This window comes from Abrus precatorius, unplaced genomic scaffold, assembly GCF_003935025.1.
Source record: "Abrus precatorius isolate BTA unplaced genomic scaffold, Abrus_2018 Scaffold6, whole genome shotgun sequence".
Classification (NCBI taxonomy): Eukaryota; Viridiplantae; Streptophyta; class Magnoliopsida; order Fabales; family Fabaceae; genus Abrus; species Abrus precatorius.
In genome coordinates this window covers 24,281,765-24,306,438 of record NW_020874406.1, presented here as the reverse complement: position 1 = coordinate 24,306,438, position 24,674 = coordinate 24,281,765, and the positions used below count along the sequence as shown (strand labels likewise).

At 30.3% G+C, this 24,674-nt stretch overlaps 3 protein-coding genes across 3 annotated transcripts; 2 read left to right on the top strand and 1 right to left on the bottom strand.

Moving 5' to 3' along the window:
• The first annotated feature begins 1,876 nt into the window (after window positions 1–1,876).
• LOC113870448 (7-deoxyloganetic acid glucosyltransferase-like) lies at window positions 1,877–4,868 on the top strand. Its single transcript, XM_027507040.1, is given in 3 exon segments — window positions 1,877–2,396; window positions 3,918–4,368; window positions 4,370–4,868. Coding segments are annotated over 3 exon segments (1,470 nt in total).
• A 4,711-nt stretch (window positions 4,869–9,579) lies between these two features.
• Window positions 9,580–14,385, top strand: LOC113870447 (receptor-like cytosolic serine/threonine-protein kinase RBK1). Its single transcript, XM_027507039.1, has 7 exons — window positions 9,580–10,045; window positions 12,690–12,947; window positions 13,049–13,200; window positions 13,296–13,375; window positions 13,464–13,602; window positions 13,815–13,964; window positions 14,130–14,385. The coding sequence occupies exons 1-7, from the start codon at window positions 9,580–9,582 to the stop codon at window positions 14,286–14,288; spliced, it is 1,404 nt and encodes a 467-aa protein (XP_027362840.1). The 3' UTR covers window positions 14,289–14,385.
• A 2,411-nt stretch (window positions 14,386–16,796) lies between these two features.
• Window positions 16,797–21,050, bottom strand: LOC113870446 (AP2-like ethylene-responsive transcription factor AIL6). The gene is given in 9 exon segments (XM_027507038.1): window positions 16,797–17,228; window positions 17,230–17,252; window positions 17,491–17,567; window positions 17,655–17,705; window positions 17,785–17,858; window positions 18,257–18,345; window positions 19,890–19,972; window positions 20,308–20,830; window positions 20,903–21,050. Coding segments are annotated over 9 exon segments (1,500 nt in total).
• Between the last annotated feature and the right edge of the window lie 3,624 nt (window positions 21,051–24,674).

The window sequence follows — 24,674 nt, the reverse complement described above, 5'->3', positions numbered from 1 at the left end:
CTTCACATTTAAATAAAACAATTTTATTTTATTATGATCGCGTTAAAATTTGACATGTTAAATAATATGAGTTTCTGCATTATGTACTGAGATGTTTTAATTTTGGATAATTCTAAAAAATAAAAAACATAAAATTAATCATAAATAATAAATTTAAAATATTCTCTATAAATTACACGTCAGTGTAATAAAAGTAAAGTAATTTATAAAAGAAGAAGATAAAGTTGTAACTTTTTAAATTTTAGTTTAAGTGAATTAATTTAGTTTAAATAAAATAATTTTTTTTATTTTACTTAAACAAAAATAAATACAAAAATCTTTCTTAATTTCTTTGTGAAACAAACACACTGTATTTAACGTATGTTAACTGGTCATTTATAAAAAAAAAAAATGAAAATTTCTTAATTAGAAAGGAAGAAGACGATTTTAGCTTAGTCCGGGTGGTTCTTCTTGCACCAATTTGGACCGTTTGATCACTACATAAAATCATAATATCAAGTGTTGCACTGTACATTCCTGCAAGCACAGCTACATCTAATGCTTATCATTTTGGCTGTGCATATATTCTTGGAAGAATGACCCCACATCAAATTTGGCATCTCATGGTCCCCTTTCATCTCTATAGTCATTTTCGTCTGAATCAACATTTTTCTTTTATTTAATTTAGTTTGTTGCTGTTCATTATTAAGATGTGCAGTCTAAGGTACTACCCAGTTAATAAAGCAAATAATCATAAATAATTGTTGACATGTTCTCTCCTATTAAAATAATTTAGTTTTTAGCAATTAATATGGTGTGTTAATTTATTTGTATTATCAAATGTATAGAGAAAATACTAAATTAAATGCGGATAACTAGATAAGACATTTTCTACTTGTATCAAAGCCAATAACTTTGAGTTTGTGTTCATTTTAGATTAATAGTTGTTTTCTGAAAAAAAAAAAACTATTTCAGTAAAGTTTTGATTTATAAACAATTAGAAATATAAAACAATTAAGCTAATACTAAGACGTTAAATTATTTCAGCCAATCTTTCTAATTTTGAAATAAAAAACAATATATTTTTATGTTAATGCATATATTTAAAACTTATACCGAGTATTAAAATGATTTTACCATAAGTATTTTATGAGAAAGCAATACTATTCTATTCTATATTAAAAATATTACTCATGTAATTGATTTTTTACACTTTTCTTCTATAAAAATATTAACTTCAATTTTTAAAATTGATAAAAAGTAGTTAATGATAATAATAATAATAATAACTTATTAAAAATAAGTATTTTTCATATTTTAATATAATAAACATATTTTTAGTAATTTTTACATTAAATACTTAAATTCATTCTTAAAAGTTAATGTGAACGTTCGTATCCTTATATTCACTTATCTTTTATCGTGGAAAGAGAAAGGAAAACTTAGCTTTAAGTGTTAAACATATCCTCTCAAAGAAGAATTAACATCACATTTTAACATATTTTTTTAATAGTTATTAATTATTAACTAAACTTTATTATAAAATATGAAATTTCTATTAAATTTAAAATAAATAACATTTTTTTATAATTTTTAATAAGTTATAATAATAACTAAAAAATATAGTAAAAAAAAAATGATTTTAACGTTCCTTTCCTTCCTATCCATAAACACAACAATTTTCACACTTTCAATTTGAGTATTTATAGTAAATATCATGCATAGTTTTCAATCAATCAGTAAAACAACGAGCTGTCGTGTACGCATTACTCATCCACCTATTCGTCTGCTTGAAAAATCTACACCGTCAGTTGTCAGCATTCGACAACATGAAAGTATTTATCGCCACAATACATACCAAACGCAACGTTAATTATTTTGCAAAAGTAAAATATCAATGGCAAAAGAAGAAAAACCTCCACCTGAAGGAGCACACGTGCTCATCTTCCCTTGTCCAGCGCAGGGCCATGTTAATTCCATGGCCAACCTCGCTGAGCTTCTTGCCCTTCACAATCTCCATGTCACTTTTCTCAACACCGACTACATCCACAATCGTCTCATTCGTTTCAGTGAAATCCAAGCTCTTTCAGCATGCTACCCTACGATTCGTTTCAAGACCATTTCTGATGGTTATAACGAGGGCCAGCACCCAGGTTTCGGAGACCGTGTAGTGGACGTCATTGTTTCCATAATTTCCCATGCAAAGCCCCTCTTGAGAGAGATTCTGGTGTCTGAGAGTAGTGGAATACCCAAAGTTAGTTGCATTATAGTGGATGGGATATTCGGAAGCCTTGCCACTGAGTTAGCTTCTGAGTTTGGGATACCACTCATTCATTTTCGTACAATCAGTGCCTGTTGCTTCTTGGCTTATTTCTCTGCTCCAGAGCTCTTTGAATGCAACGAACTTCCCATTAGAGGTATGGTGTCATAGATCCATTCATCTCAGTCTCTAAGTATATACATATCTACGTCACACTCAAATTAAGTTTTGCAACCTCTCCTCAGCTCCCAGATCAGTCCATATGCTAAAATCTTAATATCATATATTAATATGATATCAAACTCCACGTAAAAATAAATAAATAAATTTTAGTTTCAAGTCCCTAATTTTTTTTATATCAGTCCTATATAAAAATTATTTTTAATTTTATCTATTTTTATACTGTGATGGCATTAACTATTTCTCTTACTTGACAAAAGTTATTTAATGTGAGAGATTTAAATTATTTTTAAGTCTTTATATAATACATATTTTTTTTGTAATTTAAATTTTATAAGTAACAAATTTATATATTATATAAAAAATTATTTTTAATTTGTAATAATTTATAATTGTTAAGTAGTCTTTTTTCATTATCTTTAAAAAATATTATAGTTTTTTTAAATAAATTTTATATTTTACTTTATACTTTTTTATATTTAATTTTGTGTCTTGTTTTGTCTTTACGTAAGCATTACATTTATTATTTTTTCTATCATCTTTATTTTAATATATGAAATCTCAATCATGTCCTTTTGAGTCATGTCAAAAGTTTAAAAACTTTTTTTTTCTTTTTACCATTGATACATTTATTAAAAAAAAAAGATTAGAATAATTTTTTTAATTTTTACTGTCATTATTATTTTTATTTATTCTTACAATCACATATTGACTATCTTGAAAAAATAACATTAGGATAATGATGATAGGAAAATGAATGATGATTATTATGATAATATAATAAAACATATAAGTATTTATATTTAAGATAAAAATATGAAAAGTGATGTTCAAATAAAGACGATTCAAAACATTAAGTCTTTTCAAGATAGTTCTTACATGAATTTAAAATGAAAAGACATTATCTTACATAATAAAATTTAATGTCATGAATCGAAATATTATGAAACAAGATGTAAAGTTTATTTAAAAAATTTAGAATACTCTTCCAAAAATGATTGAAAAATGTCTCAATATAAAAATGTCATCATAACTATAAGAATAAAATTAAAAATAAATTTTTATATTAAAATTAAATTACAAAAAATAGTCTTTTATAAAAATTAAAAGACAATTTAAACATATTAGAATAGATAATCATTCTCCATGTAAGAGGAAAAATGTAATAATAATATACCATAATGAAATAGATGAACTTAAAAATAAAGTTACGTGTATAAAAATTGATTTATAAATTTTTTATTTATAAAAATTAAATTTAAAAAAAACTATTGTATGGAAAATAAAGTATCATTTATCCATGAAAAAATAAAACTCTAAAATTGCGGTAGGTTACTCAAATTTATATCCAATATCTCCTCTCAAATTGCCTTAGAAATTTTGTAACAAATAGATTAAAAAAGTTATTTATATGTTATTGTTTCATCACATCTTATACGTTACAAAAACTGGTTATATATAACGTGACTAATTAATTATGAATGTAAACTTGTTGAAGGAGACGAGGACATGGATCGCATCATAACGAATATGCCAGGAATGGAAAACTTGCTTAGATGTAGAGATCTGCCAAGTTTCTTCCGAGCAAACAAAGAGAACCACATACATCTGGACTCGATCGTCTCCCTGACCTGACAATCACTTGGAGCAGACGTACTCGTACTCAACACATTGGAGGAGCTAGAAGGACCCGTTCTCTCCCAAATACGTCTCCACTTTCCCAAACTCTACGCCATTGGACCTCTCCACCACCATTTGAAACTCAGAAAAGCAACATCTAAAGAGAAAACAAATATTCCTTCGTTTAAATATTGTCTTTATGAATTGGACAAGAGTTGCATGGCGTGGCTCGATGCGCAGCCTCAGAAGTCGGTGATATATGTCAGCTTTGGTAGTTGCACGCTAATGACAAGGAATGAGCTATTGGAGATTTGGCACGGTTTGGTTAATCAAGAAACGGTTCATGTGGGTAATGCGACCTGACTTGGTTTTAGGAAAAGATGGTGAGGATAAAATACCTGTGGAGTTGGAAGAGGGAACCAGGGAGAGAGGGTTTATGGTGGGTTGGGCCCCGCAAGAGGAGGTTCTGGCCCACTGGGCCGTCGGTGGGTTTTTGACCCATAGTGGGTGGAACTCGACCTTGGAGAGTGTGGTGGCTGGGTTGCCCATGATTTGCTGGCCTTATTTTGCAGATCAACAGATTAATAGTAGGTTTGTGAGTGAGGTTTGGAAAGTTGGGTTGGACATGAAGGATGTGTGTGATAGGGACGTTGTGGAGAAGATGGTGAATGATCTAATGGTGCATAGGAGGGAGGAGTCTCTCAGATCAGCTCAGGAAATGGCTGCGTTGGCCAATAAGAGTGTGAGTCCAGGTGGTTCCTCTTACTCCACTCTCGATGATTTCATTCGCTACATAATATCAACCAGCAGAGTAAATCGTTTAATGTAGCCCTGTCCAATTCAGCATCTGGGTTCAAAGTTTAATTGGAGTTATGGGCTTTCCTAAGTTAGTATTGTTCTGTTTCTATAGTTTGGGTCTTGGCCCTTATTTCCACCAAGACAATAAAAGAATTCAGTTCCAGACCAGAAAAACGTTTGGGTAATTTAATTATTTTTTTTGGCAAATGCTAAATGCATTAATTAAAGGCTCTTAGAGATAGTTATAAATTTTCTATTTTTAAATGTAGTTTAAAAATTAAAAATATTTTTTCTCGCTTAACTTGTTATGGACTAAATTCTAAATGCAACAAATTTTATAAAAGCGACAAAATTATTTAAGTTATAAAAAGGAAATGAATATAGAGAATAAAATACAATTTTTGCAAAATTGTAAAGACTAAAAAATACATGCAAGTTAAAAAAAAATGTATATGAAGAAATATAAATATAGTATAAATATTTGAAATGAATGTTGAAATAATGACTCTTTTCTATTCCATGGTTGCTATAACATACGTGGATGCCAAACTAACTAGATCTTGGAGATGGAACGAATCCATTGCAATCCCTTTGGGAAGTTCCATAACTAATCCACATAGGTATTATCCCTATATTAATCTTGCACACCCTCTGATCACTATCCGAGTAGTGTCTATCTATGTTCTTTTAGTTGGTGCCCCACCTTGAATTTTGATTACCAAAACCGGTCAAAAATTAGGCAATGTGCTTCTAAACATGGAGGGAAGAATAGCATATTTTGGTTGGTTCAGTTTGAATTTGCACCTCTCCTTATAAAATTGAGGGTCCCCACAAATCGTTATTGACTCGTGTACTTTAAAGACGTCAATGGAATTCAGTTAAGCCCACTTCCCTAACTGAAGTGATATGGGTGACTTGGTGAGGTTGGAGATGGTGGGGTTTTAGATTAAAGCCCTTTGTAAATTGTCAATATAAAAACAAATTAACGGGTTTAGTTCACCAACTTAACCAAGGATGCTCCCCTCTTTAAGCTCTTTCTTGCGTGTGACAGTGACCCAATGAGGAGGAAAGTTATCTAATATCTTAGTACTGTGTCTGAGGGATAAATAAGAATGTGACACAATTCAACTTGATTCTCTTTGGGACATAGGAAAAGTTAACTCCCTAAATGAAATTCAATGCTGGTTTTGGTAGTGAAATTCCTTTTGTTTTTTGGCGCGCCTTTTGCGGGTGCAATTCAAGGTGCGGGTCCGAGATTTCACCGGCAAAGACAAAATTGCTGTAAAGTTAGAAACAAACAAGTCACTAGCCAGAAACCAAAAAGATCTTTGGACGTTGTCTTTTTAACGGTGTTTTAGGTTTTTATTTATTTTTTTGTATAATTTTAATTTTAGCTAATATTTCAAAAATTATTCTTTTAATTTTAGTTTTTAGTAATAATATGATTACTCAAAAAGTTATTACATGTTAAATGTTTTGTGTCACGTGTTAGTTGTATGTTGCATCAATAAAAAGAACCAGAAATGTTAAAAAAATTCAAAAATTACAAATTGAATTAAAATTTTGTAAGAACATATAAATGAAAAATATATTTAAACTTATCATTCACCAGGAATTTTACGGGCATGCTAATCTAGGTCATTATGGAGTCAAGAATAATAAACTCGAGTACAATTCTTGCACGCTCATATATTAAATGCGTGATCAAGTTACTTTTTATCAGAAAATTTTGATGAGTAAAGATTCTTGACACAAAATATAATGCTCCATAGATCAAATGAGAAAATCCAATAATTTCACATATCCATATTAAAAGTAAATAAAATTTGAGTGAAACTCGACCTCTTTAATTTAAATAACACTTATTTTAATACAAAGCAATTTACTTAATTAAATTTAACATTTTCTATTTTTGTCCTCTCTACACAAAATGATAGATCTGGGTCAAAATAAATTAGTCAGCGGGCTATCTTGTTCATGGCTTTGCATTAACCTGATAAAGCATGTTTTGACTCTCTCTCCTTTTTCGTAAAATGATTAGTTGACACTGCAATCATGGAATACTTTCACGGTTGTATTAACGTCATGCAAAGTAAGATGAGATTTGTGAAACTAATATTATATAGTATTTATCTAATTCTCCCCAAGAATTGTAGCCCGTAGGATACAAAACCTTCACCTTAATTGTACAATGCTTTGCTCTACTTCAACCATTCTTTTTCTTTTAAAAAAATTCATTACAAATATTACTCCCAAAGTATGCATTATTTTATATTCAAAATTTTTTTCCCAAAATTAGCACATACCAGTGTATGCAGTTCATTTTTAAGCTAATTTAAAGGTGACAACAACAACAAAACACGGGTAACAAGTTTTGACATTAATAAAATGTGAAAGTCCAAGCGAGAAAGATGCACCAAGGTTATAACCCACTCAACTTTGATATATACATTAAGATTCGCACTATCTATATATCAAACACATGGGGGGTTCACCAGCGTATTTACAATGATGCTGCTCGCCAACAGTACAAGCACAAGGGTAACAAACTCAACCACAAATGGGGTCCTACTTATACACCAATTATATAAAAATTAAGAAGGACCATGCTCACCTTGATCCTTAGGACATGTGTCCCTAGTTGCTCATAATCACTTTTTCTTATCTAAAGAAAGGAAGATTAATATATGGGAAAGTTTTATGATAACCTTATTATATGGTATCTAATTAAAAATTAATGTCCTGCATTCTATTGCACCCTTCGGTTTGTGACAACATCCGTTTATTAGTCTGTACAATTTTCATTCCATGATTTTTTTTTTCGCTGTACTTTCTCAGTTTACTGATAAGCACAAAAATCCAATTAAAGTGACCAACTTGTCATTAAAATTATAATTGTACACCAATTGCAACTAGTTAATCACAACACAATTGTACAAAATGTATTTATAAGAAAAAAAACCAACTAAACAGTCAAAATAACTCTGAAGTCCATCACAAATGTGAAATAATCAAATATAATTTAGTGTTTTTTTATAAGTGGTGTGTGAAGACTAAAAAATGTGTTAGTGGTGCGGGTTAATCCTATTCCATTTGCAGCTGCCCAATGCCACCGTCAAAGTTATATTATACGCTGACATGATTTGGCCTTTATATGACTACGCAAGTTCCCACTTCGAAGGTGCTTTTGTGCGTTAGTTACGGCAAAGGTCACGAGCAACACTTCGTTTATCAATAAAACCATTTTTTTTTCCACGTCCTCATTAGTATTTGAATATTTTATTTTTAAATTTAATTGATTTTTCAAGTTTTCAAAAGATATTTTTAAATGATTAATTATCTTTAAAAGACATTTTCAATCTTTAGAAGAAGAAAAAAACACAATTTCAAACACGCTATAAGGCTTATTGAACATGTAAAGACTTGAAAAATAAACTAATTCCACAGTAAATAAAATGAATTGTAATTTATAAAAAAAGTGGAAGTGTTTAATTTTTTCAATAAATAAAGTTGACTATTCACAAAACAATTAGAAATATACTTATATTTGTACTATAAAAACAAATTTGTTGTATTATCAAATTTAATTTATTTTGAAAGACAAATAAAAATATATTAGATAAGTTTTTGCAATTTTTAGTTTAGATGAAATTAATTTTGTAAAATTGATTTTATGTAAATACAAATTTAAAGTGATCTAATTTATGTTTATAAACAAATTATTTTAAAATTAAAATGCTAATGAAACTATAAAAATAATAATTTATTAGATTGATTTATACATAATTTAGAAATAAACTTAATTGTATTTAAGAATGATTAGATATATTTTATGTAAACTACTGTTGCAAAAAATTAAACATGATTATGTGAGAGAAACCAAACGTACATGTTTTGAATATTTCACATTGATTCTACTGTAATATAAATCGATTATAATTTTGAAATATGGCCACAAAAAAAAAGTTTATTATTAGAAAATATCCCTTTAATATTTGGTTTCGTAGTATGTAAATATGTAAAATAAAAACTATTTTTGCCGATCAAACTGACTAACTGACATTAATGCAGAAAGCACGAGCCTCACAATATCCAATGATAAAAATTAACAATTAAAATAATTAAACCAATTTAAAAAGTAAAAAAAGAAGACAGAAGGGAAAACACAAAGGTGTATAAATATAGCAAACATTCCAAGGCTCCCTCATAAAGCTGGATTTTGCATGCTCCTCTCCTCCCAAGAATAAGCACCGCTCAAACACTTGCCAATTTTGAAGCTTTCTTCTCTGTTATTCCCTCTTCTTCTACCCTCATCCCTCTATCTCTCTGTCTCTGCCCCTCACCAAATTATAGAGAAGGACTTTTCTCAGCAAAGACATTAGTAGTCCTTCCTTCAGATTTTAGGTGCGGGCAAGAGTTGTTTGGGTTTGGAATTTCTAGAATATACACTCTCACGATAAAAAGAAGAATAACCCATGTCTGTTTAAGGTAATCTTTCGTTATTTCGTTGTTTTAGATATTGCTACCCTGTAACTACCTCTGTTTCTGTTACACAATATACAGAACAGAACAGTCAACATAAAATTAAGGAAAAAAACATTATTTAATTGATCAGAAAAGAAAAGCACGGTGAATTTTATTTTATTTTTTTACCAAAGATATTTTTTACATATAAAAAGAAAATTGTTTAGGTCTTATTTTTTTCCCCCGTTTTCCTCTGTTCCTTGTAGTGGTTGTTGGACATGTGGAGAGTGGAGAAGAGCGGGGAAATAGAAGAGAAAGAAAACCCAGAAGTGGCATCAATGGTTAATCGTGGAAAAGTGTCATCGAGCGACGGCGAGACATCTCCGAGAGGGATTCTAGAAGCCCCTGTTTCGGGGGCAGAGTCTGACACCAGTGGAAGCAGCAGTTTCAGCTTGTGTTCGCCGGAGAAGTCGCCGGCGACGAATGGAAAATTGCTTGGATGGGACGGTCAACTCTTGCAATGGAAGGCTATGGTGGACGTCTTCAAGTTCAAGTCCGTACGAAAATTAACGGCCATTCCTCTGTTGACGATGAACCATGATATCTCTCAGAAGAACTTGAAGAGATTGGCTCGTATTCGAAGTGCTGAAGATAGTATCGATATTGGGGCCATTCCCACGAAACCCTCTTGGAGGAACTTCGATTACGCAGAGCTCGCTGCTGCTACTAATGATTTCAGTCCTGGTATGAACATACGCTCTCTGTCTCTTTCAATTTGGTGAAGAATTTCAATCTTCTTTCAATAGTAGATATAATTTCTTAAATTGTATGATATTCATTATTCACCGTTAGCATAAACAAAGAGACGTAAATATGTTTAATTTAATTATAAAAAATTATACTTTGACGCCACATTCTGAGTGTTGCATGGGTGAAAAGAAGAGAGACAAAAAGGAAAAAAAAAAACATAAGAAAAGGACTTGAACCTGGTTTATTTCCTTATGCTAGAAATATGGTCCCAATAATTTTTATAAAGCTTTGAACAATTCTGAAATGGGGTTATTTTTGAGAGGGACTTGGCTTAATCTGATTTTGATATTCTTTTGGTGTCCCTTTTATAATTAACTACGTATCATTTCATCTTTATTAAAAGTGTAGACTCTCGGGTTAGTAGATAACATATCGTTTTCGCTATAACCTTTTTCGAATGTACAAAATAGTTGTTTATTCAGTAATGATAAATTTAGGCTAGGCGATGGTATATATCCACCGGAAGTTAGTAAAACTTAATGCACCTTTGGAGATGGTTTTTTTAGAAAAAATAATACTTGTTTTTAAAAATATTTTAAAATTTATCAGCATAAGTTGAATCAAATATGTATTTATAAAATATTTATACTTATATTGTTTTACCAATATTAAATTTTTATCTTGATAATGTGTTTTAGTTTTTATTTTTATTTATTGAATTAAAATTTTAATTTAAAATGAAAATTAATGCTAAAAATACTTATAATCTTCTATTTAAGGTTTGTCTTTTAATTAATTGAAAATAAAAGAAAAGAAAAATGTGTTTTTTAGAAATACTTTGTAGTTTGCAAAGTTAAGCAGAAATCAGTCTAGGATAGAGAAAATGAAGAATACTTTTAAATCTCTCTACCTTTTATACTTCTAATTATACTTAATCTATTATTAAGGGAATATATCGAAGGTTAAAAATGAGGAGAAATGGGTTTAGGTTTCAATTATTAAATTAATGTTACAAGGTTGATTATTCTATGTTGTATTATGGTTGATGATGACCCAGCGGTCAACTGCCACCATTGGCTCGGAAATTGGTTAGGGCCAAGCTTTCTCTTGAAAACTGCAGAATAGACGACCTTTTTGACCGTAGCATAGGGTTCCTGTTTATCCTTGTCCACAGACTTGGACACATCACTTATCATGGGGCCCCCTCTCTTTGCTCTTTATTCTTTAGTACTGCGTGCCAGTGTCTGCCTGTTACTAAAGTCTTGCACCATCAAAATTTCAATAAGCCAGCCTCAGCATGTGTAAAAAAGTTAAATTAAATTACTCATATAGATACATGACTATATTTATTTTGTTTAATTTGAATAATAAATTATCATGTTAGTCTGATTTGATAATTTTTGTAACAATTAAAATAAAAAAAATATTTATTATGTTGTTATTCTAGTTACAAAGTTTAAAAGTGCCTGGGACCATTGTTGTGTGTATAACTTGTGTATTTTACACAAAAGACAAACTTACGTTAAAAGGGTTTTCATTGAAAATACACAGGCGTGCGTGCCGTATGCTTTTGGCTGTCAACTACATCGGACAGTGTCCCACCCATAACCATAATAAGCCTTTTAGATTGGGCAGTGTGTCCTTTGAAAAGTGCCATATTAGTGTGGATAATATACTTCACTTGATTTCATCGATGGCACATGCATTTCCCAAGCTAATAAATTGGTTATTATAAATTTGTCTTGGGCATAGCTTGGTTGCCTTCTCAAAGCTTCCAAAAATTTGTTGGTGGTGTCATAAATGGTTGGTATATGTCATTTGCTTCAATTGCTGCAGTAGGGACACCTTTTTATAGCAAAGGAACTGGTGTTATTTAGGATGTATAGTATTCAACATTTATGATGGCTTTTATCTGTTTCTTTCAGCCCTTGAGGTTATAATTAGTGTGCGGAAATTGTTGAGTTTGAAATGTTCATGCTACTTTTAGAAAATGTAAACGTAGCAAAATGGTTGTGAAAGCAACATTCCATTTAAGACTAAAGAGAAACAAAAAACTATATTAAATTTTTTGCCTATATTTTTCACTCAATTTGCCAGTATGCTTTGTATCTATTTTCTAAAATCTTGACTATTAGTCAATGATTGAAATAATTTGATGAAAACCCGTAGACAACTAGTTTGAATACAGTAAAATAACATTTAAACATTAGAATTAATTGTATCTTGAAATTAGTCGAACACCAAACTAGTTGCCAAATTATGCTTCTAAGTCAAAAGTTTAAATTCCACGGGATGTTGGTGAGCCTGAGATTGCCCTTTTGGTCCTATTAAAGTAAATTGAATATCTCTTGTTGGTCTTTATGTGCCCAAAGCTACCTAGTACTACTAAGATCAGCAGTTTTTTAATGTGTGTTTAGTAAAAAATTAATAAATAGTAAGATTTTATTGAAAATTTTTGCATTGTGATGTTAGTATGATATTCAATGAATTTTATCTTGTATTCTTCATGAAAATTTACTATATATAAGTTCTTATTTTATATCCTTAAACGCACGTTAGAAAAACTGTAAGATAAATAGTGACTATACATAAACTTGGCTTTTGGATTGTTTTAATCTTGGTATTTGTGGTTCCATAGAGAACTTGGTTGGGAAAGGTGGTCATGCCGAAGTATACAAAGGACGCTTATCCGATGGTCAAGTTATAGCTGTAAAGAGGTTAATGAAGAATGACAAGGATGCTGCAGACAGAGCAGGTGATTTCTTGACAGAGCTTGGAATCATTGCACACATAAACCACCCAAATGCAACGCATCTTGTTGGGTTTGGGATTGAAGGTGGCCTCTACTTTGTCCTACAATTTGCTCCATATGGAAGCCTTGCTTCTTTGCTTTTTGGTGCGGTGCTACATCCATCTCTTGCTTCTCTATGCATGTCTTCCTTCTCTTATTGCCCTTACATGTTTTGCATGCTAACTTAGAGATTTTCAACATGTTAGGTTCTGAATGCTTGGATTGGAAGAAAAGGTTCAAGGTAGCTATTGGGGTGGCAGAGGGATTGCATTATCTCCATAAAGAATGCCCGAGACGAATCATTCATCGAGACATTAAGGCCTCCAACATCTTATTAAATGAAAATTATGAAGCCGAGGTACTATGGTAGCAGCTTATAATATAAATTAAGAAATTACATATTGTATTCTTTCTACCATACTAGGCAAGGAAAATAATCTGTGCTGTATTTAGATTTCAGATTTTGGACTGGCAAAGTGGCTCCCAAATAAGTGGGCAAATCACGTTGTCTTCCCAATAGAAGGCACATTTGGGTTAGTATTGTAGCCTTATTGACTAATATATTATTATCACCATGTTCTTAAAGCTAAAACAATGCGTGCATCAAATGTCTGGCTGCAGGTATTTGGCTCCAGAGTACTTCATGCATGGAATTGTGGATGAGAAAACTGATGTATTTGCATTCGGGGTTTTGCTATTGGAGCTCATTACAGGACGTCGTGCAGTCGATTCAGACAGTAGGCAAAGTCTTGTTATCTGGGTAAGTCTTCATAACCCCATTATATCTATAGTATCTAAAGTGATTTTCCCTTCCAGGTGAGTGTAATATGCTTCTTTGAGATCACTGATCAATGATTCCATAGGGATTTTGCAATCAAGATTCTTCATATTTTACCTTGCCAAAGTCTGCTTAAGTTTAAAAACTACTAATTTGATAAAAGACAAAATATAAACATCATCCAATGTTTTCAGGCCAAGCCAATGCTGGATACAAACAATGTAAAGGAAATAGCCGACCCAAGGTTAGGAGAGGAATATGATTCTACTGAAATGAAGCGTGCCATGATGACAGCTAGCATGTGTGTCCACCATGCATCCTCCCAACGTCCATTCATGAATCAGGTTAGAAAATGAACATATTTTTTATAGCATGTTGGATTCTAATTGTAACTACTGCGTTGGATACACATTTACAATTTTTTAACTGTTTTCAAACACTAAGTTTGATTGACCCATTTTCTTGCCTTTTTCCATTCTATGAGGCTAACTTGTATCTTATGTTTACAGGTTGTGCAACTATTGAAAGGTGAAGAGACAGCTATACAACCGTTGCAAAATTCAGTTTCACAAAAATCACTCTTGTTAGAGGCATGTGACTTAGAAGATTATACATGCTCTAATTACTTGACGGACCTAAATCGCCACAGGCAACTAATCATGGAATGATCCTTCCTTCATTAGTGGGATTTCTTATGTATATTTGTGAAGGTTGGTATAAATATTTGTAGCACTGTGTGTGGCCGAATCCAAAATCACAAGTTTAGTGGGCTTGGAATTTAGAATGTATTTGTAGGGAGCATCACTCGAGAAGTAAATCATAGTTTTTGTTTTGGGATAACACTTGAGAACAACTGTTTCTCAAGCAACAATGTAATGTTGAAAATGATGCACCAGGGTGTTTGTACCTTACTTTTTACTCTGCTGTGCCATTTAGACATGCTCATATCCTTCCGTAAATACTCTCCATCAAAACTGCCTCGTTTACATAATTACATTTCCCTGTGATTCGGAGCTACCTAAGGTGATTGAAAAAAAAAGTGACATTTCATAACTTGCAACAATGTACATTTAGAAAGCTTTATAGCGTAAATGTAACTGGAAAAAATCATGTCCTTTTGGTTTTTCTTTTGGGCTCTATGGAAAAAATCATGTCCAAGAACCATGTTTAGAGCAGTTCTTTTTTAATATGAAACGTCATTGTAAATTAATACACATTTGAATATGCCGTCTTACTCCCAACTCTGTCCAACCATCATATTCTGTGCAACAAAGTTTGAGTAAAGGATTAGAAATACTTGGGCCCATGGCCCATAAAATAACGGTTTCTGTGCTTTTTTATGTGGAACCTAAGTATATATTTTTATGGACTGTGTGAGCCTGTGAGACTGACAAAGTTGGAAAATGAGGGTCGGATTCTAGTGGGCCATTACTGCAATGCTCAATAATCACAGTTTTACGATTTTATCTTAAAATATTTGTCCAAAAACAGTTGCAAAAGCCTGTGGCCCAATAAAAAAGCCAGAATAGGGTACCACTGCTGTACATACTCTCAGGTAATGTTTTAGGGGGGGAAAAATAAAGTAATTTAATCAATTATTAATATAAGTTTGTTAAAAGTAAATTGATTGAAACAATGATATTTTTTTAACCTTTTATGTCTACAAAAAATTTTAATTATTAATTAAAAATATTAAATATATTTCATATTTTTAAGATAAAAGTATATACACATTTTATTTAATGTTAGCAAAAGAAATATGACAGCACTTATTCAAATACATTTCAAAGGATTTGGTTGTTTTTTACGTCAAGTATATACTCTTGCATTTGTGAAAGAAAGAATACCAGAAGAGAAAATACTTGATTATTGTGAAAATAAGAATATTAAATATGAACTATTATAAATATAAGATGATGATTAAGTTATTTAAAAGCAATTCTTATCAAAATTACTTCACTTGATAATTATATACAAGTTTAAATAATTTAATCATTAAATAATATAATATTAATATATTGAGCATATATGTCAAAATTTAGATAAACACACACATGTACATAACTAAAATAATAATTATTTATATTTTAAAAAATATGTACACATTAAAATAAATTTCTTCAAGGTTTTAAGTAATTCTTTATTGTATATTTTTTGTAAACTAAATGTAATTTATATAGAACCAGTAATCTGACAGTAGAGTTAATGAAATTTAATATTTATAAAAAATCTTAAGTGAACAATTTTTCCACAATTATTCATAATTCAACTTGTTTTTCACACACATAAATTGTTTGATCTTTTATTTGAATGATTATGACATTTTAAAGTAGACATGTAACCATTAATTTTAATCTTAGTATTTCATAAAGCCAAATATATTATTTGATCACAATTGTGCATTGGACTTTTATATGTATGTATATATATATATATAGTAGGTACTGCACAAAAACAATGTTAATATAACATAAGTTTTTATTTTATTTTAACTTCAATAAAGGAAAATTAAACATGTAAAAGCAATAGAATACAATACATAAGATAAATTTTAATTAAGATAAATTGAGGTCTTCTTAAGATAAATTGTTGTGTTTAGAAAGACAGCATAGAGCTCTAAAGAAAATAAAGAATATTATAAAAAATATAGAAACTATACACATTTACTTCAAAATGCAATTCGTTAAAATATTTTCTTAAAAATTTTAAAAAACTTACCCAACAGGCAATGACATAGTTTCATACAATTTGTTTCAGGTGAATTATATCATGAAAAAGCTATAGAGCAGTGAGTAATCATGTGTTATTGCGGAAGGGAACTAATGCATGTCCAGTTCCATATTTCACGAGAATAATGTCATAAAACAGTAATTTAAAACACTAAGCCAAATCAATAATCAAACAAAGATGATCATACTACCACTACAAGTTAAGAAGCACATAAGGAAATTCTTGTGCAAAATTATAATGCATGAAACATTTCTGATTTCTTGAGAAGTTAGTTACATATCCAGCTTCCTACTGTAACTATTGACTAGCGAACGCAAAAACCTCATATCTTTCTTAACAGCTAAAGGGTTAATAGAAGAGGGTGGGAAGCGGGTCAGCCAAGGACTATAGCTTTTGATTTGTTAGCTTAGCCAAGAAATTAGCGAAAGATAACTTAGTTGATTAAATCAATAAGACTGATGATGAGGCCAAATAAAGAACTCAGCTGCTGCTGGTGGCGGTGGCAGAGCAGTGAGTCCAGTTCCATTGGTTGGAGTAACTACAGACTCTGCCGTGCCAGCATTGGTGGGATGAAAATGTTGGAAGAGATTGTGATGATAATACGCGGTTGTGGAATCAAAGGGAATTCCACAAGGGATAGTAGTAACTGGCTGAATGGCTGAGAAATTGATGCTGCCACTCATGTTTGCACAGTGAGGGTTTTGTTGACTGTTGCTCAGTGGAGCTTTCTGCTCTGATTCTAAGGAAAGTTTCAAGCGTTTTGCTGCCCCACCAACTGGGAGAGAACTCTTCATTATTGCTTCCACATCATATCTACTCATCTCAAAATTGGTTACGGCGTTTGCACCTCTAAACTTTATAGCTGCAATATCGTATGCCGTCTTCTGCTTGCTCATCAGAAGCTGTTACCATGTGAATTGAGCTGGATTAGATTATACATACAGTATTCTACTCAATATTTAACAAAGAACTGTTTTAACTTCTTGGTCAAACTGGCAAAACTATAATGAAGTCAGCATGGGCTTATAATTAATTACCACTCCTTACGTTTGTTATTTCATGGGCTAAGATTTATCTATTATGATAATTTTTAATAACATAGGAAATATGGAAGAAATATATATATATATATATATATACCGAATGTTCCCAAGTACAGATCTTTGTTTCCAGCAACCCGGCCAATTCTTGCTTGCCATCTACCCTGTTGATGGTGCCTGCAGGATACAATTTAAAAGTATAAAACATAGGACTCGACGCCTGCATCAGTGCATCAACGTGTTAAATAATATCTAATTCCATACCTTGTAACACCTCTGTAAATGGAAGCTCCCCTGGAAAAACCGCTACTTTTCCTACAAGAAAAGAAATCTAATTACGAGTAGTCACATAGAAGTGCAGTGTTAAAATTCCATCAAGCTCCCTCAGGCAAACCTTCGCAGTGATGCAATGAATTCTTGCTTTGTTACATGTTTCATCTCCTCCAACTCCTTTGTATAATTGGAAACCTGAAAAATCAGGATAACAATAAGATGAGTGATGCTAGGTCCAATACTGATCCACTAACAATCTCGGTTAGTATTATAAATGTACTATACACCCACGAAGCTATTTGACAAATCAAGCATCTTTAGAAGCTGTTTGTGCGTTCACTTAATCATATATTCATTCCCCCGCCCTTTTCCCTTTTCATTCTTGCCACGTTGGTCTGAAGATCGTATATACCCTTTCTTGGCACCTTAGCCTCAACCTTTTGAGTACCAAGTAATGCATATTTCTATCTCACTAATCTTTCCTTCTTCAGTCCCACTTCAAGGTTATCAGCCCCGGTATGAACGAGGGATTTCATGCAAACAGGCATATAATATTGTTCAAAACTGAAAACGATACAAGAAGTGACTATTACAGGGAAGTTGGTGGTAGCGGTGGGACCCCAGTACTTTAGAGCTGCCAAATCATAAGCTCTCGCTGCCTTCTCTTCCTTATCATATCCTCCTGATAACCATGACAAATTACTACGTTAAAAACCATGTCTCAAACAACATAAAATATTGCACAAGATTGGCTGAGAAACGTTCTAGAACAAAATCTGAATAAAAATACTGCTTACCCAAATAAACTGTAGAAGAGATGAATGGATGACCAGAAATGCACCGAAGTCACGTTCCATGCAAAGAAAAAGTCATATCAAATATCAGCTTACGAAATAGTCAAAATTATCTGCCAAAAATTACTTTTCTAACCTACAAGTGTAATTGACCGAAAGAAAAGTGATCCTATGCTTGCCAATTGACACAGTGCATGCGCACAAGCAACCTTTTTCTTTCTTTTGTTTTTTCTCTCTCACACCCTTTATGGCTGCTACGTAGGATAGAAAACAACTATACATTGGATGAGATCCTTCAATACCATCCTCTTTTTATAGAACAACGACTCGTCGAATTTTAATTGTACCAAAAAGTTCCAACTATTAACAACATTAATTTGAAGATAAAAATTGATTGCATCAGTTTGTAAAGTAGTTTTCAATTGTTCTTTTCCTTTTGATAAATTCGCAGTAATCCCAGTAGGTAGCTCATAGTCAAAGACATATCCCGGCATCTAAAAAACATGCGGAAAAAAGAAATACCGAATTGCCTGTTTCTCATTGGATAAATTATAGACACAACGCTCATATGCCGTTTCTTTCTGTTCTCTCTTCCAATAAGGTGACTGATTACAATATTTATATATTATTTGTTTGTCTGTATCATAAGATCTAAAACAAATCCCGTGAGCTTGTTTCAGAACGAAGAGGACATTATTCAGAGAGAGGGCCAGACCCACTGAAAAAAACCTATCAGGCAACAGTGGACGCTCCACCACCTCAATGAAGCAAGTACAAATTTTAATATGGGAGTGATGGGTGATGTGGTCAAACGCATCTTTCCTGGCAAGTGGGAAAGCAAAAGCAAAAGAAAAGAAAAAGGCCTAGAACACAACAGTATGAGTTATGACTTCTGACTAATGAGGATGTCGAAGGACAGATAGATAAGAAACTAGACAGGGGTTGGCGTCAACACCAAAGGAGTACGGAACAGCCACAGAGGGAGGAATAGGATTGCAGTTTACAGAGAGAAATGAGAGAGAGATTAGTGGCCTGATAATGTGTCTGAAGCAAGCAGACAAGAAAGCAAAGGCACCCGACTCACATGGTGCAAAATGGCGGCACATCGGATCAAATCAATTGAAAGAAAAATGCACACACAACAGTGAAGTACTGGCAGAAGGAGCAGTATTCGTAGTATATGTATGTACCACCATCAGTCAATCATAAAAAAGACTGTTTAGAAAGAAACCCAGGTGTCCTCCCACACTCCACCAACCATTAAATGCATCTTCAATGCATGCAAGCCACTTTTCAGTCTCGTAGATAGGATCATAGCCTATTCTTCCTTTCTTTGCTTTCCAATTATTCTCATTTTTCATTTTTGTTTCCTTAAAAAAAAAGGGTTATTAGAGAGAGAGAGAGAGAGAGAGAGAGAGAGAGAGAGATAGACCTTGACGCCCTTTCCTGGCTTGACCCTCTCTTCTACAGCTGTTGTCCCATAGATGCGCTTCATATCTACCTGTCCATCGGTGCCTGCACAGAGGCCCCCAAAAAACAAAATAAAATAAAATCAAAATCTAACATGAAATAGATGTGTGAGAAGAGGCCAAATTGCTGACCTTGACCTCGTTCTCACACTATAGTCAATAACTAAAATCACTATCCCAATATTTTCTTTCACAAGTGACAACTGAACTGCAGGGGCTAGCTATATCTACTTTTTTCGACTTCCAACGTGCCAAAAGATCCTTTGGGGGTCCAAAAAGAGAAAGCTTTCATTTCTTTAGCACAATCACAATAGACAAAACAAAAACCAAAAACAGTGATTAATAGAAAAATCAAATGAAAAATAAAAAGAAAAATAATACCTAGTAACGCCTCTGTAAATTGAAGTCCGCTGGCCAAAGGTATCAACTATCTTCTTCGAGCTATCGGAATCTGCCGCAACCACGGCCTTCTCAGAGCTCTGCGCAACCCCGAGAGACAAGGCTCCGGTGGTGGGACCGGAGAACGCGGCGAACTCGTTCCCGGAGGACTCAATAGAGTGAGTCCCGAACTCGTTGGGATGCGCCTTTCCGATGGAGGCAGAGTCATCAACCTCTGAACCAGAGTTAGTCGAAAAAGCTTGAAATCCAGCAATGGCCTTAAGATCCTGCTGGTCACCGAAGTAAGCAGAGCCATGGTGGTCGTACATGTGAGTCAACGACGAGTCTTGCGTCTCCGTCTGACTATCGGAGTATCGCATCACGGCGGAAGAGTCCCCGAGAAAGTCCTCCAGCTTCGGCGGAGGCGCGTGGCTAACACTCTGAGTCTGCGCCGATTCCATGAAACTCACGTTGCTATGGTTTAGATTCTGCTCCAGCAGAACCTGAGACTTGGGGTTCCCCCACCCTACAACAACAAAAAGAAACATTTCAGCGACTTTCCACGTGTGCACCAGTGATTATAGTGCATTACACTCACCATTGGAGTACAAATTATCGAGAAAATAGTTATGAGAGGAGGAAGAAGCGGAAGCGGCGGCGTCGTATTGAACAAACTGTGGTTCGGGGTTTCTGAGCATTTCCATGGGAGAGAGCGAAAACGACAGCCAGTTAGTGGCAGGAGCCATTGATTTTGATGAATGTTGCTAAGTGCAAAATGAAGGTCTGAGCTCAGCGTTTCTGAAAAAGCAGTAATAAATAAAATCAAGAAAAGAACAAAAGAGGCTTCGGTGTGCAGAAAAAAGGCCCAAAACTGAAATAACCTCTTTATCTGGCGTGACGTTACTCTTTGGGCCTACAGCTCTACTTCCCCATGCGGGTGTCGTGATGTTGTTTAATTAAGGGAAGAAGAAGAAGAAGAGGAGGAAGAAGAAGGGAAGAGTGCATGCAAGTTAAGCTTTGGGTTAGAATAGTTGGTCTTGACAGAGAGTTATATAATAGTAACAAGAGTTTCAGCGTAAAAGCAGAGGGTTTATGTTATAATGAGAGAAAATAATAAATAAAATAATGGCGAGAAGTGACTTTTGGCTCTGCGAGGAAGAAAATTTGTCTGAAACACGTCCGCGAAAGATCCGGGCTGGGGCTGGCGGAAAATTGAAGGATTTGTTTGATAGGTTTGGTTTGTGGGATTGGTAGTCAATTACCAAAGTGCCCTTCTCCTTGTTCTTGCCTTTTTTAAGGAATGTAATTTAAATGGGGTTTGGGGTTTGACACACTTGTCTTACATGCACCCACCTCCTTTCCTCAGATCAAATTCAATTCCGTAACTCTTCTTCCCCATTCCTACCAACCAATCCCTCTCTTTTTTCACATTCACCCATTAACGCACACTCTCTCTTCCTACAACTTTATATTTCATTTTTCTTTCTAAATAATCTCATTTTTGTATAATAAATATGTTCAATCTCTTTTTTAAACATATTAAATTCTATTTTCTGTAAATCTAAATATTGTAACATGTTAAATATATTTGCATAATTATAGTGTATTTTAATTTTTTAATAATAATATTAAATATATTTGTACATTGCATGAGTTTTTTTATTTAAAATAAATAATTAAATTAACATATAAAATAAATTTAAACAATTATTTATTAATTTAATAATAATAAAATTAAAATAATATTTTAAATTTTAAAGTAAGATATTAAAATAATGATAAAATTAATAATATAATGCATCTTAAAATAAATAAATAAGTAAGTAAACTTTTAACTTGACATTAACAAATATTTTATTTATTATTTAAAAAGTATATTATGGAGAATAAAATAATTTAAAAAATTAAGTATAAATTAAAAAATATTTTTTTATTCTTGTCAATTTTATTTTAAAAAAATAATAATTTAAATATAAATACATTAAAAAATATAAGGTATCACATGCAAATTAAAATGTATTATTTTTTTATTTTTATGAATATAAATTTATTTAAAAAATACCATACATGTTAGAACAATACACTGACAATAAAATTCGTATAATTTAATCTTTTTTTAAATTTATTTAAATTAATTTATAATGTTTGATAGACTAAAAAAATATTTATGATAAATATAATAAATTAATTCTAAATAACATAAAATTTCTTATTTCAAAAATTTAAAAATAAAATATATTATTTCATAATCTTATAATGTATTTGTCATTATAAAATTAAAAAAAATAGTTATAACAATAATTTATTAAATATAACAAATTTTTTTATTATGAATTATAAAATTTAAATAAAATATTTTATAATTTATGACTTATACATTTGTATATATTTGTTGAACTAAATTCATATAATATATTATTTATTTATAATTATAATTTTAAATTTTAATAAAATTTTTACTAAAAAATCATTAAAAGGCAGTATAATATTTTTTTAAAAAAGTAATTCATCTGATTCATAACAATAAAAATTTAAATAAAAAAATACAGTTGAAAATAAAATTGAAGTGTATTTATTTAACTAATGTGTGATATTTAAAAATTATTATTTCAATATAAATATATACAAAATGAAATGTTAATATTTAAAAATAAAAATATATTAAATTTTATTATTATATAAATAAATTACCATACTAATATATTATAAACAAAAATTAATAATAATACAATATCTATTATTAATTTATAAGTTTAGCTGTTGATCAAAAAAATAAATAAAAAATATATATAATTAAGTTTCTTTTAAAATATTAAATTATTATATATTACTTGATAAATTAATTAAATATAATAAAATTATGTTATACGAGTCATAAATTAAAATAATAATTTTTTTTATTTTTTATGCATATATTTTCAATTTTTAAAATAATTAATATAATTTTTAATTATTTATTATTTTAATTAAGAATCAATAAAAATTAATTTAACTATAAAATAATTTAATGATATAATAATTTTTTTAAAATATTAAAATAATAAATATTAATATATATAAAAATTTAATAAATAAATTTAAAATATTAAATAAAATAAAATATATAGATTAAACTAAAAATAAGTAAAGTTAAAATTCTATTTAATGATATATGAAATGTCAGAAAAAAATATATAAATATAATAAAAATTATTTTTTTACTTGTATTATAATTTAATTATTTGATAAATTTAATTTAATAATATATAAAATAAAATAATAATCTTATAAATATATTTTTTATTTAAAATATTATTTAATATTTAAAATACATATTTAAATATAAAATATATTAAATTAATTGATAAAATAATTTAAATCAATAACATTTAAATTTAAATATAACTTAAAATAAATTTATAATTTTATTTTTAATTAAAAGATAACTCGATAATTTTATTAGATTTTCGTAAAGATATTTTTATATAATTTAATAAATATTATTTTTCTATTTTAACACTTAACAATGAATTTTTTTTTTATATATAATAATTTTTAATAAATTTTTAAATACTACTCATAATAATTTTATTATTGTTATTTATAACATTATATAACTATTGATTTTAATAATTTTTTAAATATAATTTAAAAATAAAAATTATAAATTAATAATAATTATAATTTAAGTTATATAAAATGTTATAATTAATTATAATAAATTTTAATTTAACATAATTTATAATAAATTTATTTATATTTTATGTTAAAGTAATGTTTGTATCACTGACATTATAATTAGCTTTAAACATTCTAAACTTTAAAAATAGATGTGGAATATATAGAAGTGACTTTAAACATTTTAAATCATAATAATTATAAATTTTATTATAAATACATAAAATAATAAATATATAATGTCAAATTTATATATAATTTTTTTATATATATTTAATTTTAAATTTTAATACATTTAAATTTTAGTGTAAGTATATGTAATAATAAGTATGTGTAATATAAGTAATTTTAAATTTTTTAAATATTAATAATTATAAAATTTATACATATTATTATACATATATATAGTAATAAATAAGAAAAAAAAAAAATATATATATATATATATTCTTAATAGGATATTGGTTTGATAGCATTCTTTGTATAATGGTTACATTTGAGTTGATTAATTATTTTTTTAAAGAAAAAAATTACATTGCATTGTCCTATTTTTTTATTTTAAAATTACATTTTCTTTCTCTGAAATATTAACATGTACTATATTTTTAATTCATTTGATTGTGAATGAATATATCCCTGATGGTAAATAACTGTGAACGAACTTTTTAAGAATACTTTTATTCTCTTTATAGGACATTTAAAATTATCGACAG